The sequence below is a fragment of the Rhincodon typus genome, chromosome 34 (assembly GCF_021869965.1).
Source record: "Rhincodon typus isolate 14 chromosome 34, sRhiTyp1.1, whole genome shotgun sequence".
NCBI lineage: Eukaryota > Metazoa > Chordata > Chondrichthyes > Orectolobiformes > Rhincodontidae > Rhincodon > Rhincodon typus.
Genome location: NC_063365.1, coordinates 7,850,075 through 7,853,377, shown reverse-complemented (window position 1 = coordinate 7,853,377; position 3,303 = coordinate 7,850,075). Strand labels below are relative to the sequence as shown.

General features: G+C 46.7%; 1 protein-coding gene across 1 annotated transcript in view; it reads right to left on the bottom strand.

The window, feature by feature from the left end:
- LOC109917588 (glutamine--fructose-6-phosphate aminotransferase [isomerizing] 1-like) overlaps nt 1-3,303 on the bottom strand; it is a gene marked incomplete at its 5' end in the record, with an annotated part of 80,688 nt that overhangs the window by 29,622 nt on the left and 47,763 nt on the right. Inside the window, one exon of the mRNA XM_048616299.1 lies at nt 1,552-1,672. Coding sequence (XP_048472256.1) covers nt 1,552-1,672 — 121 coding nt within the window. The remainder of the gene's footprint in view (nt 1-1,551; nt 1,673-3,303) is intronic.

Here is a 3,303-nt window from a genome sequence, read left to right as displayed (position 1 = left end):
GGAGCAAAACGAGGAGACATAGTGATGTAATATCAGTGGATTAGAAATATCCAGGCTAATCCTCAAGACCCAATACAGCAGCAATAAAATGTAAATTCGATTAACAAACTCTAAAATTGAAGCTGATCATCAGCACTGCTGACCACAAAACTATCAATTGTTGTAAATGTCCAGGCCACCAATACTGGGGAGGCAATGGCTTAGTGGTATTATCGTTGGACTGTTAATCTAGAAACCTGGGTAACATTCTGGGTTCGAATCCTGCCATGGCAGAAGGTGGAATTTGAATTCAATAAACACCTGGATGATGGCCATGAATCCATTGCCGATTGTCAGAAAAACCCATCTGGTTCGCTAATGTCCCTTTAGGGAAAGAAACTGCCATCCTTACCTGGTCTGGCCTACATGTGATTCCAGACCCACCAGCTATGTGGCTGACTCATAATTGCCCCTGGGCAATTAGGGATGACAATAAACGCTGCCCTGGCCAGCGATGCCTTCATCCCATCAATGAAGAAAGAATGTACTTCAGGGAAAGAAACTTGCCATCTTTACTTGGTCTGGCCTACATGTGACTTCAAACGAATAGCAATATGGTTGACTCTTAACTGCCCTCTGAAAATGGTCTAGCAAGACCCTCAGTTCAACAGCAATAAGGGATTGGCAATATATGCCAGCCTTGCCAGCAATGCCCACCTCCCATGATAGGATAAAGAACAGCAATTGAGAGGAGAGACTAGAACGTGATTAAGGAAGGAAGTGATGCAATGGAAGTTATGAAGTGAGTTGAATCGCAGAATCCCTACACAGTGTGGAAGCAGGCCATTTGGCCCATCGAGTCCATAGCAACCCTCCGAACAGTACCCCACCAGACCCAAACGCCCCTACCCTAACCCTCTAACCCCACATTTCCCACGGCTTATCTACAGCCTGTCCATCCCTGGACACTATGGGCAATTTAGCATGGCCACCCACCTAACCTGCACATTGTTGGACTGTGGAAACTGGAGCTCCCAGAGGAATCCCATGCAGAGAAAACACATTTAATTAAGTGCATACCATACTTGTAGAACGCAAGACGCACTAGGATTTTGGAATGAAATATTTCAGAGATTTGAGGTTACAATCAAGTCAGCTGTACCTTTTTTTTTGCCCCTTACGCTTAAATTATTCAAAATGGAGCCGTTTCGTTACGCCAAATGAAAGCTTTTCACTACATTTTGTTGTATTTTTACTGTAAAATACCTGTGACAATAAAATCAGAACCAAAAACTCAAAATGAGGGGCTGAATAATCTATTCATGGTTTGTGCATGCACAGAAAACAAATGGACCGCAGAAATTTGAGTAGGCCCACTGTCAACTTCTCAGGGAACTAAGGACAGACAATAAATTCTGCCTTTGCCAGTTGTGAGCAAACCCCAGAAAATTTATACACAGAACAAAGTTCAGGAGTGGTTTAGTGCCGGATAACCTTCACAAAAGGTGGATCATCTGAGTTGGAAACAAGAACCTGCCTCTAAAAATCTGTGTTACAAATGTTGCTTGGTACCTGATTGGCTGAGGAAAAAGCACACGTCGTCCCGGAAAACAGGTGTACTACGATCCAGGAAATCGCTGGAAAGTTCCACTGTGACTGGCAACTCTGTCAGCTCCTCCAGAATTTGCCGTGTCTGAGGGAGGAACCAAGGCACAGGCAGAAATTAGGTCAAATCCATCAGGTCCAGTGTAGGACACACTTTCTCCGTTTTTGCACCATCACTCCCCTTCTGAAGAGGGTCCATTTGAATCACAGAATCCCTAAAGTGCGAAAGCAGGCCATTCTGCCCATTGATTCTATGTTGACCCTCCAAAGAGCTTATCATTCAGACCCACGCCGACCCTATCCTTGTAACTGTGCAATTCCCATGGTCAATCCACCCAACCTGCACATCTTTGGACTGTGGGAGGAAACCCACGCAGACACGGGGAGAATGTGCAAACTCCACCTCAGGCAGTTGCCAGAGGGTGGAATCGAACCCGAGTCCCTAGCACTGCTGCCTCACAGCGCCAACCACTGAGCCACTGTGCCTTCAAAACACACAACACCCCAGATGGTAACATTCCCAGACTATGTACTGTCTCATCCTAGGGACTACTTTCACTGGAACTCACGGTAGAATTTCATCAGATGTCCTCTTTAATAGAATAGATTTCCTCGTAAAAACCTTGCACTTTTCTTGCAGTTAAGTCGATTTCAAAACTGCAGTCACTCACCTTGGCTCTGTTGCTCATTGTGAAAGACTGGGGCACCACTACTTCCTTATGCCAGGGTCTTTTAAAAGGTTTCTGACTTTTTTTTTAAAAATATAACACCTGCAAACTTTAAACAGCAAGTCCTGCTCCAAAGGCTTGAGAACATAACCCAAGCTAACACTCCAGTTATACAAGTGTCACTGGAATACTTGGAATGTTACACTGTTAATGCCTTATCTGAACCATGGTGCTTCTAAAGGGCGGGGTGGGGGGAGGTCTAGTCACCTCTGTCACCCACCAATCTGCCCCCACCCAGCCCCTAAAAAACCACCAATTTGCTACAACACTTGCACAAACACTCCACAGTAGACTCGCACACACATTGCAACAGAGGAAGCTCTGAAAGAGAGAACTTTTAGCTGTAATTTCAGGCACTAGGCTTTTTGAAGGAACACCACTCACAGGCAGAACCTGCAGCCTGGCACTTGTTGCCCACCACGAGATTGGCAAACCGTTCGCCTGAACTGTGTGGCCGAGGTCTGGCACAGCAGTGCCGCGTCAGCTGGGAGCTGCAGGGTTGTGTTGACTTGCAGCTTTCCTGGGCACCCCCAGGGTGCGTGGGGGTGGGCACCTTTCTCAAGTAGGCGCACAGTCCACTGGTGATGGTGCTGCAAGGGGGCTGTGGGCAGAACGCGGCAAGGCATCACGGGAGACGATCTGCTCACCCTGAATCTCCAACATCTTTGAGGTCTGACAATTGACCCGAAGCATTTCCCACCACACAGATACGGTCAAGAGTATGCCCAGCACTTTCTGGATGCACTTTATAAATACAGAACACAGTCTGGTTCAGCGACCAGCTACTTTGAGGCAGCAAGTCCTCAGGGATCTCTCTTCCTGCAGGAAACTGTCTGACTTCACTCTCCTTCAGCCAAATGCTCGAGAAACACTGGATGAAAAAGTTTAGGAACACACAAGTCTTCACTGAAATTCGCTGTGGTTCCAGCCAAGTCAAACCACACACACACACACACAGAGACAGACACACACACACAGAGACAGACACACA